This window comes from Zootoca vivipara, chromosome 2, assembly GCF_965207765.1.
Source record: "Zootoca vivipara chromosome 2, rZooViv2.hap1.1, whole genome shotgun sequence".
Classification (NCBI taxonomy): domain Eukaryota; kingdom Metazoa; phylum Chordata; class Lepidosauria; order Squamata; family Lacertidae; genus Zootoca; species Zootoca vivipara.
The window spans coordinates 18720187-18733296 of NC_142584.1; the positions used below are offsets into that span (position 1 = coordinate 18720187).

General features: G+C 43.0%; 1 protein-coding gene across 1 annotated transcript in view; it reads left to right on the forward strand.

Annotated features, from left to right (window-relative positions):
* The window catches only part of DHH (desert hedgehog signaling molecule), a 31816-nt gene that overhangs the window by 14795 nt on the left and 3911 nt on the right, over positions 1–13110 (forward strand). The window contains exon 2 of the mRNA XM_035103906.3: positions 10683–10944. Within this exon, the coding sequence (XP_034959797.1) occupies positions 10683–10944 (262 nt within the window). The remainder of the gene's footprint in view (positions 1–10682; positions 10945–13110) is intronic.

The window sequence follows — 13110 nt, forward strand, 5'->3', positions numbered from 1 at the left end:
GCTGCTTCAGACATGTGCCTGTACATTCATGTACATGTTTTATGAACAATTATTATATATATATAGATATGACCTCAAAATTCTTATAACAATTCCCCATTTGGGGCTATAATTTTTCTTAAAAATTGTTGCCCCACAAAAGAATAACCAGATGTGTTGTTTTAGTACTTTGGGAGAAGCATTTCTCAAAAATGGTCTATGTATTACACTTAACAGGATGGTCCACCAATATTGACTGGAAAGTGCAGTTTGCTTGTTTACCCTTTTGTGTGTTCTCAGGTGTCAAAAGCTAGCTCTCCTCTGGTTGCACACCTCCAACGTGGCACAACAGCAACAATCCCTGGTGAATCCCCTTAGGGCTTTCATATTGACCATGTCGCCTGGCACTCACCATAGCTGCCACAGGTTTGGACATGTCATGAGAGAGATGCCTTTGCCTTGGGCTTCCTATGGGCCTTTATTATAGGCTCTGGCCTTGCACTGTAGGGAGTTGCCCAGTTGCTCTTAAAGGAAGAAAGCTACTTGCACCTTGGATACACTTGCCCAATTAGAACTGAAGCCAAATTAAAATTTATACAGCCCCATAAAACATGTCCAAATTAGTCAAATTTAACTCTAAAAGGGATCATTCCTGTTAAATCAAGACATAAATACCTTCATTTATCTGGTGTTTCATGGATCTTGGAGCTTATTCTTGGTAAAATGAGTAAAAACAAATTTAAAAAATGTGTAGAGAAGGTTGGCACACTGCAGAGTGCCAGGTGGGACAAGAAAATGTGGTCATAAGTTGATCTAATCTAAATACTGAACTATGCAATATCCTGATCCTTTAAAAGGCATACAATGCATGGCAATAATACAAAAAAAAAACATTGGGACACTATACATTTTTTTAAAAAAAAAAAAACCCAACAATTAAACACAAAATTGGTTCACCTCCCCCTCCTTGTGGAAATAACATACTGTCAGACATAGTTCAATGTTTCTGTCGAATATCACGCAACATAAGACCTAATAATTATATATCAGTTGTATGTCTTGAGGCCATCATGATCTTGAGACAATTCCGGCTGCTTTTAAATCCTAGGGCACAGAGTCTTGAGGTCAAGGAGAGAGAATGTCCTTGCAATTCACTTTCCCCCTTTGTCCCAAAGTCATTTGACACATTTCAGTATTCCTATATAACACATAATGCACAAAACCTTCAAATTATTAATTATACGCCATTTGTATATCTTGAGGCAATCAGGTGAACTTGAGATAATTCTTGCTGCTTTTGCATGTATCTCCAACAAGGGGGTTTTCTTGTCTGCCTTCGAGTCACTGGGAGGAAGTTAACAGTACTTCTATAACAGCACTTCTAAACCTTGCTGAAACGTTATAGCTTTCTAGGTCCTCCTTCTTAGGTTGTGATCAAAGAGATAAAATGTCAATTTGGTTTCCTGTAAAACATCCTTTTGAAAATAGGCCTGCAGGGGGTTGGGGCCTGAAGATATAATTAGTTAAAAAATAATAGTGATAAATAGTCAAGAAAGGGGAGAATATTCTAGAAATTTCTTCTTGGGGAGCTGCAAATAATATAAGATCATAGTTATTTAATTACTGCTGTTATTGTCTACTCAGTCAGTTTAATTTACTTCACCTAGTTTGGCTGTGGAGGAAACAAAGGACAAAAATTTTGTTAATTAGGACACAATCGATAAGTTATTAACATTTTCCTTATGTGGTTCTGAATTCTCTTTGAGGTTCATGTATCTTGTTTGAAAGGGATTATTATTATTATTATTTACAGGAAAGAATGACTTAGATGCTACATTTGTATGTACAGAAAGAAAAAGTAGAAATACCAAAAAAAAAAGATACAAAAATAAAACAAAATAAAATTTAGATTACCACTCACACAACAATTTTTACCTGGTTATTGTTAGAATAATTTCATAGACATAATGGAAAAACTGATATAATAAATGGAAGCAGATTATTTATAAGCTAAAGAGAAGCGCCAAAGAGAAATGAAATGACTGTTTGTATCTCCTCACTCCTCACTTTTTTTTTTTTTTTTTTGCTGTGGAAGAAAAGAATTGGCAAAACACTCAATCATTGCTACATTAGAAAAGGGAGGGTTATATTAACATAGGGTAATGCTTCGGGGTGAAATGCAAATGGGAGATAAGTATCCATCCTGAGTACCTGCTAGGAAAGAAATGGAGCCTTTTGTTTGCATAGTCTGTCAACTGGTAGACAGCAATTTTCTATGAATTTCCAAGTGTGGAGGGGCTTGTTTAGGTGGCGTCCCCCCCCCCCCATTGGGAGATAATTTTGCATTAAGGTTCTGAAAGAATTTCTCCACACCCTGAATCTCAGTATTCTGCTGGAAAGGGAAAATTATTTCATGTGAAAATCAGTCAGGAAATGTTCCTAAAATGTACAGAGTTTTGCATGTTGAACTGGAATTGGCAGCTTCTAAACAGTTGATGGTTCTCAATGGTTCTTTATCTATTTATTTTTACATAAGGAAATTTAAATTTAAGTTTCATGTGCAAAGCATAACCTTGAACCTCTTAATTAATTTATAAACTACTCAAGAGACAGACTTATAGTAGTACTCTGCTATTTATACCTGTGGAAAGAATCTGGCATGTTAAGATTTTTGGAACTTGGCAACCACTTAACCTTGATGGACCAGTAACACACATGAGGTTGTTTTCCCTCAGTGGTTCAAAGCTTTACATTAAGAAATTTGAATAATATTTCATGAGCAGATTATAACCTTTTCGCCCCTTAGTTAAAACCTCATTTTTCTCCTCTATTTTCCTCTTCAAGCTGACATAGCCTCTGTGCATGTACAGAGTTCATGATTCGGCAGACTATTGTACCATTTTTTAAAGTGCTGCACCTCTTGACAAAATTACCATCTGAATAAAGGAAGGGAAGGGGAAAGAGTAGATTTTAAAATAGGGTTAGATTTTACACAGAAACTCACTTTTCAGTGCTTACAAACACATTTTCTCTCCCTCCTTTTTGCAAGTTTGGAAAGGGTTGGAAGGGATCTTGAGTAATCTAGTCCACCCCTTCTGAAATATGGGGATCTCAACACTATCACTGCCCTTAGGATACACATACATTTGAGTACAGACGCCTGACTGGGAAGGAAACACAGGCTATGCCCTATCACGGAAGCACATGTGTGTACTAAGGGAAAAATAAGGAAGGGGAAGATTAAAAGTACCAACGTTATATAGAAGCCTTTAGCAAACCTTAAGATTGGATAAACAGTTTAAGAGGGAATTTACTTCCTTACTAAAACCATTCTGTCCATTTGAATCAAGGTTAAAGTGACTCAGATAGACATTTGCTGGCTATGGATCCTCTACTTTTAATAACATTTCCCTAGAAGGAACACCATATTCCATAGTCACATGGTGAAACATTACATACAGAGCACATGGCTCCCTTGTGACACAGACCTTAAATATTGTGAGTTCACAAACAAACATTTTCAAGGTTACAATCTCCCTTTTCCCTTCCCGCTCCCCCTTTCTGTACAGAAAGGGGTAGGTATGCACATACACCCCACTTTTACTCTCTAGAGAAAGATTGGGAAATGTTCAAGACTTTCATATGTGCTTAAACTTTAACCCTTAATAGAGAAAGTGATAAAAACTTATATAATCACTCCACAAAAACAACAATTACACTCTTGTTCCAACTCTGAAAACCAATAATCTTTCCTTGCCAGAAAGCAGAGCTGGGCTGAATTTCAACCCATCACCACATCAGACACATTGCCTTTCACATAGCTCTAAAATGGGGGTTAGAAGGGACCCTGAGGTCATTTAGTCTAACCCTCTAAGATACAGGATTCACAAGATTTGAATGAAAATACCAACTTTATATAGAACCCTTTAGCAGATGAGTTTTTTTCCTTAAGAGGTGATATCAGGAGCCCAACACAATTGAAGTTAAAACTAGACTCAGATAGACAATTCCTGGCTAAGGAAGCTCTACTTTTGACAAACAATTCACCTTTATAGGAATAGCTGTTCAATTTTCCTTTAGTCAATATTCCTCTAGTCACTTGGAGGAAGACTCCCTTTTAGAGCCTCTCTCAATAACAAACATTTGCACACCTCATGAAGTGAACATTTTCAAGTTTCAAAATATTTTCAAAGCATTGAGCAAGCATTTTCAAACTTACTACTCTTATTTTCCTTCATCCTGCCCCCTCTTTTTACTTTTGGAGAGGAAAAAATGGCCTTCTACAGCCTCTTTAAAACAAACCTTTACACACTACCTCCACTCTTTTAAATATTTGCCATTGTTTTTGGGTTGATCAAGCCCTTACATAAGATTATTTAAGCAAGCTTGCCTTATTATTATATTATTTTAAACTATGCATGCTTTAAAAAAGGCAGTCTGTGGGTGTCATGGCCAAATTTTACACAAACCCCTAATTTCCTAAACCTGGATTATATCTCTCATTTACTTTAAGGGGAACAATGAACTATAGCAGACACAAGGATCAGACGCACATACACTTCACAGACAACACAGACAACATGTAACATGCAAACATATATAATTTTATACCATAACATACTTTGCAGGATTCCTCACAAAACTTTTCCCATTCAGAGTTCACCAGGGTTAATTTTAAAGCGGAGATTCACTGTATGTTAAAGGAACCTCCTGGTAGCCATTTCCCCTCATCTGGGTGGTCCATAGTAAAGCGGACCCAGTGTTTTTTTCTTACAAAGTTTTTGCAATTGGTTCCCTTCAAGCTTGTCCGCCCCGGGGATTTCGTGCCAATTTAAGAGAACGAATTGGAGTGGACTTTCATCCTCAAAGTCCTTACCGGAGCCAAGCCTCAGTTGTGCTTTGCCTCGGTTGGGAGTCTGGGAAAGGAATTCCTTAGAGTGGGTTGCACCCATTTTACTTAAGCCTTTTTATACTGCAGTTCGGGTCCCCGACCCTGTTCCTGGACACTCTTAACTTCCCGAGTCTATGACTCACCCCCACGTCCTAGTGGTGTTCCTGCCTGCCGTTCGCGTGCACTAACTACTAGGCGGCCTGGTGCAGCTAAAACCCTATTGGAACCCTCCCACTGGTCATCAATTGCCTGAGGGTTCCACAGCAACTTCCCTGCCTCTTACACACTAGACTCAGGTCCTACTGAACGCTTGCCTACGCAATGTCAGGTCGGAACTGAGGAATACAGAGATACAGAGTAGTAGGAAAGGAACGGGCGCACTTGCAATCTCTGGTCATGGGTCATACCTAACAAAGGTCGCCATGGCAGGGGGGCGTCTTCACCCGAAGATTAAGAGCAGAGGAATAGGAAACAGAGCTGGGATAGCCAGATTCCCAGATTGGTAGAAAAGCGACAGTTTGCTCAGACTTCTGCTCAGTTTGGCAGAAGGGAGCTGGGACAGTCTTTCTGAGCTCTGCGTTTAACGTAAAGACTGTTGCCCTGGACCTCAGTTCTACCTTGTAACTGTGCCTGGCAGCCTTGCTGCAACTAAGGTCCAAAGAGGAGAGTAGAAAAGGATAGTCCAAGTGGAGAAATAGATTTTTAGTTGCTGTGGTTCTTAGCTCACCCAAGGTGTCCCCTTTTAATACTCACGACCGATCCTTTCAGTCGAATCCCGTTGTCTCCAGCTTCCAACTGGTTCCTGAAAAAAAAACAGCCTTGTCCCTTTAAACGTTGCTTCGTCCTGGGGGTCCCGCTTGGACTCTCAATTACTACCAAGTGCCTCGGGTCCTGAGGTTGGTTTACCCCCCTGCAAAAGAGGCAAGGGCGCGCTGGGCTCCCCTTCCTCAGTGAACCCGGAGCTCAAGGCAAAACTGGGTCCCCGAAGTGGTCGCCAAATTGTTGTAAAATTTAAGCTGGTTCCTATGAACCCAGAGAAATGGATCTTGACCCAGGGAGAGCTCAAGGATCCAGGCAAGCAGACGAATTTAAGCGTCTCCTGCCCACCAAATAACAGAGACCAAACCAGGACGTACGAAGCAAGGCACTTTTATTTTTGCTGTTGCAACAGGGTCCTTCCTCTCACACAGGAGAACAAGGAAGGAACCCCAAACAAAGATGTCTTGCCCTTAAAAAGAAATTTGAAATTGGTTTCAGCCCACCCCCCAGAAGCATCATCCATATGTCACAGAAGGGGTGTAGCCCAAGACCCCCCTCCCTAGATTCATCATAGGTACATCATGAAAGGGGAGGTCTGGTGGCAGTAATCTGAGCAGTCTGGACCCTGCCCCCTGCCCCCCAAAACCTAATCAACAAAATTGAGAGATATTTACATTTCCCTGTTTCCCAGCCAAGTTAATCACACCCTTTTGTCTGGCAGTCAGGTATCAGGATGCCAGGGATTATCACTTTAATTCCTGAGACAATGAGAAGGTTCCCCCCACCCCACTTCTTCCTTGCAGAGGAACACCTGGTCAGAGAGAGAGTCAAAATGGTGTCAGAAAGGCCTGTCTTCCTGTGCTGCTTCAGACATGTGCCTGTACATTCATGTACATGTTTTATGAACAATTATTATATATATATAGATATGACCTCAAAATTCTTATAACAATATAATAATTGTTCATAAAACATGTACATGAATGTACAGAAACATGTCTGAAGCAGCACAGGAAGACAGGACTGACTGACACCATTTTGACTCTCTCAGACCTGGCGTTCCTCTGCAAGGAAGAGGGGGGGGGAACCTTCTCATTGTCTCAGGAATTAAAGTGATAATCCCTGGCATCCTGATACCTGGGTGCCAGACAAAAGGGTGTGATTAACTTGGCTGGGAAACAGGGAAATGTAAATATCTCTTTTTTGTGATTTAGGTTTTGGGGGCAGGGTCCAGGATGCTCAGATTACTGCCACCAGACCTCCCCTTTCATGATGTACCTATGATGAATCTAGGGAGGGGGGTCTTGGGCTACACCCCTTCTGTGACATATGGATGATGCTTCTGGGGGGTGGGCTGAAACCAATTTCAAATTTCTTTTTAAGGGCAAGACACCTTTGTTTGGGGTTCCTTCCTTGTTCTCCTGCGTGAGAGGAAGGACCCTGTTGCAACAGTTTTTTTATTCTTTAATAAACTGTACTTTGCTTTTGACAGCCTTAGTTTGGTCTCTGTCATTCTACGGCCAGCGGCAACATCGTGCCTGCTTGCCTGGATCCTTGGGCTCTCCCTGGGTCAGGATCCATTTCTCTGGGTTCATAGGAACCAGCCTAAATTTTACTTCATGAAGAATCATTGATTTGATCTTTGCTTCCTCCGGTACCCTGGCATAAGTTCACCTGTCTTCCCAAGTGATGTGTAAATAAATTTGGCGACACCATTGATGGAATCTTTTGAGGGGTTGGAGATGGCGTTTATCTTCACCATGCTAGTGTCTTGCGGCAAAAGCAATAGTCTTTTGGCACCTTTATTAAAGGCTTAAAAAAAAACATCTTTACGGTATGAACTTCATGCATCCAACGAAGACGATTCAACTCCATGAAAGCCATGTGTTAGTGTTTTTAAGATGCCACAAGCGTCTTTTCTTGTTGTTTTCTCTCCTAGGGATTTCGTTTGAAACAGGCTGTTAAAGAGCAAGGTCCTGGTTCAATTTAGGCCAACAGGGGGAGTTGTTGGAAGTAGTGGCCGTAGGAACAAAGAAAAGTGAGCAGGATTTTGTTCAGGTCCCATAATTTCTGTATCTGCCCACCCTTCGCCCTGCACAGACTAAAGCAGGTTAATTTAAAACCAGAGAGCAAATCAGAATGTGTTTTTCTCAGGGCAGCTAGTAAAAAACGGACTGCTCTTTCCACATGGCTGCTCCAGGAAGGAGGTAGGCTAATCTCAAAGAGTTAATGGTTAATTCTCAGTGGCCAGGATCCAGCCCACTGGCTCCCTCACTCCCTGCTTTAAAAAGCTTGCTTTCCTAGGTATTTTTTATAAACTGACCTCGCAGCAATTGGAAGGTGGAGGGGAAAGTGTATTAAAGCTGCTTAGAAAATATTTCTGAGAAAATAAACAAATATTTTCAGAGCAGATTAGTGTTTGTTCTAAAGCAAAACCTTATTGGGATCCTGAAAACTTTCTGCAATTGCATTTTTGATTGCAAGGTGCTTCTTTGATTCCTCCGCTCTCCTTCTTGTCAGATAATGGTGTTTGGATAGTTAGATTTAGCAGAGGAAAGACTTGAAAGGTGAGGAAAAGGCTATTATAGAACCTTCTTGCCTTACTTAGCTATTTTGATTTCCAACTGCAAATGCTCATCTATCGATACATTGACATGCACAAAATCTGTTGCCTGAATGAGGGCACTGGGTCAAATGCTAGTCACCCTGATTTTCATATTTGGGTATGTGGCCTTCTCCAACCTGTTCTCCTAGGAGGGGACAAACCTGGTACTCTGTATGTGAAGCCTGTGCTGTTCTGCTTACAGGTAGGTAGCCGTGTTGGTCTAACGTAGTCGAAAAAAAATAAAAAATTCCTTCCAGCAGCACCTTAAAGACCAACTAAGTTTCTGCTTAGTTCTGCTTAGTCATGGATATGCCTGGGGAGGGAACTTCAGCTCTGAGCTCTTGCAAGAGCCAGAGGATGCCATCTGCTGTTGTCTTCGCCAGAGGGCATCATGACATCATATGTGTGACATCATCGTGCCATACATGTCCAGTCGTTTTTTCCTTGCACGCATGGTTGAGTGTGGGGCCATAATCGTAGTCCAGCAGAATGACTAGTGGGTTGCCAATGTGTCTAGGTTATCTCTTGCTTCTTCTGTGTCTTCTTGTCTTTGTTTTGCTGCACTGCTGGGAATTTAGGGTCAATTGCTGGCCCAATCTTCACAGCGGTGTGAAATTCCAGAGGTTCCAGGCATTTACTCCGCGTCTGTGTTTCCTTTGAAAATGAGGCACAGCAGAGAGTGTGGTTGTCTTTAGGATATATGGTTTATTTACATACTGTACACCAGGGGCGTAGCCAGGATCAAAACTAGGGGGGGGGGCAAGCCATGGTCGTTCAGGGGCGGGGCCAAGGCATGGGAGGGGAGGGGCCACGAAGTGGGAATGTGGGCGGGGCTACAGGGCCAGCGGGCCGGCGACATCGTGGCAGCAGCAGCGGCAGCCACCTTGTGCTTCTGGGGCTGGCAGCGTCGGCGGCTACCCTGCTTGGCTGGAGAGGACGAGAGGGTCGGGCAGGCAAGAGGGGGTGGCAGGGCAGGCGAGGGCGAGGCAAGGCACGGCCGCAGTCACGACGGCTCCGAGGTGTTGCTGCATATCAGCATAATATTTCAACCATGTCGTGGGTGCAAGTCCCACCTTAGGAAAAAAATCCTGCATTGCAGGAGGTTGGACTAGATGACCCTTGTGGTCCCTTCCGACTACAATTCTATGATTCTATTGATATATTACCATAGCATATGCATCATTCTGCTTTCTTGAATTGTCCTACTCCTAGGCATAGCAGCCAACTCCTAGGGGGCTAGGTGCCTCCCCCCCAATTATTGGTAAATACCGTATTTGAAAGAGTCATCCCCCCATGTTGATGGGCTTTCTATGTGGGGCTTATATGCAACCTGAGCCTGCCGCAGAGGAGTTCACAGCACTGACACCCCAAAAGGCTCTTGCTTCTCTCATAGGCGCAGTCCCGGATTCAAATAGGAATCAGCCATGTTCTGCGTCTCCTTTAAGCAGCATAAAAACAGCCTGCCCACCTTGCCCTGAAATCCTACAAGAACTCTGCCCTATATGGCCTTTTGTCTTACTAACTGAGGGAGGGCCCCACCTCCCATTTCCCCCTAGGTAAAAAAAAGGCAAGGACCCCTGGACAGTTAAGGCCAGGCAAAGGCAGCTACGGGGTTGTGGCGCTCATCTCGCTTTTCAGGCTGAGGGAGCTGCCGTTTGTCCGCAGACAGCTTTGCAGGTCATGTGGCCAGCATGACTAAATCGCTTCTGGTGCAACAGCACACCGTGACGGAAGCCCGAGTGCACGGAAACACCATTTACCTTCCTGTCGCAGCGGTACCTATTTATCTACTTGCACTGGCGTGCTTTCGAACTGCTAGGTCGACAGGAGCTGGGACAGAGCAACAGGAGCTCACCACCATAACGCAGATTCGAACCGCCAACCTTCTGATCGGCAAGCCCAAGAAGCCCAGTGGTTTAGACCACAGCGCCACCCATGTCCCTATTTGCCCCCTAGCACAGAGCCGCTCCATTGTCCCACATAAGGAATCAACTTTATCAAGCCATCACCAGGCTGGTCCCTTGCTTGTATTTCAACATGCTAAATTCAATATCTGGCTCCCCGAAATCAGAAGGGGATTCCAGGCACCCTATAAACTTATGACACTGCAGCCTTAGTTGAACCAGGTGCTTGACTCTGTATAAGGCAGTTTCCTCTGCTCCCAATTTCTCTTAAGCCAGCTTCTTCCAGGCAATGTGTGGGTGGATCTACTCACAGGGAAAAACAACAGCACTATAAATTAAATGTTATAACCAATGGAAAAAAACCTCCATTTAAAATTGCATAGAAAAGTTTTTTGCTCTACAGCGCCACCTGGCATTGCATATTTATAACGCATTTAAAATGCTGTTTTTTGACTGATGTCCAGAGTTTCTCCCTTAGAGCACTTTCCCCGCCCATGTATAAAGCATGACTGTTCAGTCTTCCCTCCACCTCTGCTTCCTGCAGCGTTGCAAGGACCGGGTGAACGCCTTGGCCATTGCGGTGATGAACATGTGGCCGGGAACGAGGCTGCGAGTGACGGAGGGTTGGGACGAAGACGGGCACCACCTGCCCGACTCCTTGCACTACGAAGGCCGGGCGCTGGACATCACGACATCCGACCGCGACAGGGAGAAGTACGGCATGCTGGCCCGCTTAGCAGTGGAGGCTGGTTTCGACTGGGTTTACTATGAGTCCAAGGCGCACATCCATGTGTCCGTGAGAGCAGGTAAAGAGGAGAGAGGAGCTCAAGTCGGGGTTCCCAGTTCTGGAGAAAGGGTGGCGGTGGAAGAGCCTGTTAGTGAGATTTGCACAAGAGGCCATTAATGTGAGGGTTATGCGATGCATCTCCAGTTTTGGGAGAGGGCAAGGTATCACATGCTCCGTTTAAGGAACAGGAGCAAGACCAAACCTTGGGACATTTTTGCTACCTTTGTGTTTGGTTTTTTAAATTTATTTATTTGGTTTTTCAACTTAAAATATAGCAAACATAAATCATAAAGACAAGATTACAAGGAATCTCCTGGACTTCCATCCTCCCCTACGTGGGTCCTATTAATAATCAATTCCTCCCACATCTTTTTATGATAATCCAACCCGTTAACCTCTTCCATTATGTCCAGAATTCAACCTTTAGCTACAAGTGATATCTCCAATCCTACTAACGATTTTAACTCTTTCCAATGGTCTTTTAAAAAAGTTTAAATTTTCCCCCATTCCTTGTAAAAATGTTGGTATTCCCAATTTCTGGCTCTTCCGGTCATTTTAGCCATTTCAGCATAGTCCATCAACTTCATCTGCCATTCTTCTCTGGTAGGAACTTTATCTTCTTTCCATCTCTGGGCCAGTAACATCCGTGCAGTCATGATCGCGTACAAAAATAGTCTTTTCTGCTCCTTTAGGATTTCAGCACCTAGAACTCCCAAAAGGAAGGCTTCAGGCTTTTTAACAACGGTTATTTTAAACATGCTTTTCAACTCATTATATATAATTTCCCAAATAGTGTGGTTTGGTTTTCGCCCAACAGTGCAAAGAACTGTTTGTGTCCTACAACTGGCCTTTTTCTTTTCTTTTAATTATATATTTTTATTAGTTTTTACATATATTTTCCAAACAAAACATAACATCTCCTCTCATCCTATACAACATTTTGGCTATAAGCCTGAGACTTCCATCAACCACGTCTAATGATTTTCGACCTTCATCTCTTGATCTTGCATTTCAATATCTTAACTATTACAGTGGTACCTCTACTTACGAATAACTCTACTTACGAATGTTTCTACTTACGAATGGAGCTCTGTCCGCCATCTTGGATGCGGTTTAGATAGGATTTTTTCTACTTACGAATTTTTAGATAGGATTTTTTCTACTTACGAATTTTTTCTCCCAATGCATTCCTATGGGATTCGACTTACAAATTTTTTCTACTTACAAATGTGTGTTTGGAACACATTAAATTCGTAAGTAGAGGTACCACTTAATAATCCATAGCTTAAAATCCACTCTCATAATTTTTTTCTGTAATACTTCATATTCCTTACAAAACCTCTTGTAATCCTACAAGTGTAGTCAGTGGATTACAATTGTTTTTCAAATAACTCATATATTTACTCCAGTCTGTGAAGAATTTCTGATCCCGCTGATTTCGAATTCTCCCTGTCATGATCTTATCCAATTCTGCGTAGTCCATTAATTTCATCTGCCGCTCCTACAACAAGCCTTTTTCATTCACCCCCAGGTTCTTGATCCTCCAACACAGAATCTCTACACACACACACACACACACACACACACACACACACACACACACACATATTCTTGGCTTGCAGTGAGTCCTGATACCCACACCCTTCTCTGTGTGTATGCGCCTGCACCCATGCGCTAACATGCACCTTATGCTTGACTTGTGGTCCCCTCGCTTCCCCCCTTCCCAAGGCGTCTCTTCGCCTGCCGCCTGTTTCGTTTGTTATTACATGATACACCACCCTTCCCCCCAAGAAGTTTAAGGCTGCATACATCTCTCTCCTGCTCCCCAAAGAATCATAGAATTTTCACGTTGGAAGGGACCCCCGAGGGTCATCTAGTCCAACCCCCTGCAATGCAGGAATCCTAGCTAAAGCATCCTTGGCAGATGGCCACCCAATCTCTGCTTAAAAACCTCCATGGAAGGAGAGTCCACCGCCTCCCAAGGGAGACCGTCTGTTCCACTGTCGGACAGCTCTTACTGTCAGAAAGTTATTCCGTATGTTTAGTCGGAATCTCCTTTCTTGTGACTTGAAGCCCTTGGTTCGAGTCCTACCCTCCAGAGCAGGAGAAAATGAGCTTGCTCCATCTTCCATGTGGCAGCCCTTGAGATATTTGAAGATGGCTATCACATCTCCTCTCAGGCTCC